This window comes from Emiliania huxleyi (genome assembly GCF_000372725.1).
Source record: "Emiliania huxleyi CCMP1516 unplaced genomic scaffold EMIHUscaffold_89, whole genome shotgun sequence".
NCBI classification, from domain to species: domain Eukaryota; phylum Haptophyta; order Isochrysidales; family Noelaerhabdaceae; genus Emiliania; species Emiliania huxleyi.
In genome coordinates, this window is record NW_005195368.1 from 25,056 (window position 1) to 26,664 (window position 1,609).

A 1,609-nucleotide genomic window follows, 5' to 3' on the forward strand; every position below is an offset into this window, starting at 1 on the left:
CTCCCCACTCGCGCCGCCGCGTCCGACCCGCCCGCCCGCCCGCCCTCAGCGTCTTTCTGCGCGGCTCGCACGTGCGCTTCATGGTCCTGCCGGACATCCTGAAAAACGCGCCCTTCTTTAAGAAGATCGACACCAAGGCCAACAAGGCGCGCGCCCTCTCCCTCCCTCTTCCCTCCCCCCCCTCCCCTCCCCACCTCTCACCACGCCGCACACCTCTCTCACCAGGCCTCCAAGGCTGGCAAGGCCAAGCAGGCAGCCACGCAGAGGGCGGCCGGGCGGCCGACGCCGGGGATGCCGCCGCCGAAGGGCAGGGCAGCGCGCGACGGCGCGCGGTAGCGGCTCCCCCCCGCTGGCCTCAGGCCAGCGCGCGCCCTTTTTCCAGTGGCGCCGCGGCGCATCTCCGAGATTGCGCTGCACGCGCACCGCCGCCGATCCGCGTGCGGCGGGCGCCCCCCCCGCCTGCTCCCGAATCTCGTCTGCTTGGACTCCTTCGCCCTGCGCTGTAGCAGCCGTCGCCGGCATTGACCATTGAGCATTGTGTTACGTTCATGACAATGTGTTTTGCTTTTGGAATCACCATGCTTCATGCCGGTCCCCCGGTACTCGTCACGCGGGGTGCTATTCGCATGCTGTCGCCGCTCGAAAAGAAATATTTTCGCGCGCCCGCTCCACAGCGACTCGCGCCTACAAACCACCTGCGCGACTCGGGCAACACGTACGTCAGTCACGCTATGCGACGCCAGATTCTCCTCGTGTTGGACGCGACCGAGGCCATGGCACCGCACCTGCGCTCGCTCCTCGACGACACTGTTTGGCCACTCCTCGAGCGCTGGCTCGGCGAGGCCCGGACGAGCACCGAGGCGGCCCTCCTCACGGTGCGGGACGAGAGCACCGGCTGGGGCGCCATCTCTCCCTTCACAACCTCGCCGGCGACGCTCCGCCGCTGGCTCGACGCAGTGCCGCTGCACGGCGGGCTGGACCCGCCCGAGCTTCTGTGCGCGCTGACGCTGGTGGCGAGTGCGGTGCCGTGGACAGCGGCGCGCGAATGCCGGCACGTGCTGCTACTGACCGCCTCGGTGCCTCTTCCGCTGCCGACATGCACCGATCCAGAAGCGCACCCGTTTGCGCCTGTGCCGGAAGCCCTCGCCGCGAGCGGCCTCTCCCTGTCAGTCATCTCGCCCGTCGCCGCCGTGAACCTCGCAGCTCTCCACTCGTCCTGCGCGCGGCCAGCACCACCACGCGCGCCCGCTCCCGTTGCAATTTCCAGCGACGGTCCCCTGCTGCTGCTAGCTCCTGCCCTCGACCCTGCTGCTGCCGCCGCCGCAGCTGCTGCTCCGCCGCCGCCGCCGCCGCCGCCGCTCCGCCCGCCGCCCGCCACGCCACAGGTGGTGGCTGCAGGCCCGCCGAGCCAGAGCCCTCGCTCCGCCAGCCCGGCGGGCGGGATGACCAAGCTGTGGGAGGGCGCCCTGCTGCTTACCGCCGAGGAGGGCAGCGTAGATCTATGAGGCTCCCACCCAGAGGGGGCTCACGATTTCATATCCCCGCTCCCGACTGGGAGGGCGCGCGCCACCCGTTGCGGGTCGCTCACATCCAAAATCTCTGAAAAGCT

The 1,609-nt window shown here is 70.0% G+C and overlaps 1 protein-coding gene across 1 annotated transcript; it reads left to right on the plus strand.

Annotated features, from left to right (window-relative positions):
- Positions 1-626: 626 nt before the first annotated feature.
- EMIHUDRAFT_219982 (hypothetical protein) lies at positions 627-1,505 on the plus strand (the record flags this gene model as incomplete). Its single annotated transcript, XM_005757938.1, has 2 exons — positions 627-1,272; positions 1,399-1,505. 2 exons carry the CDS (start codon positions 627-629, stop codon positions 1,503-1,505), a joined length of 753 nt encoding a protein of 250 aa, XP_005757995.1.
- Positions 1,506-1,609: the final 104 nt, after the last annotated feature.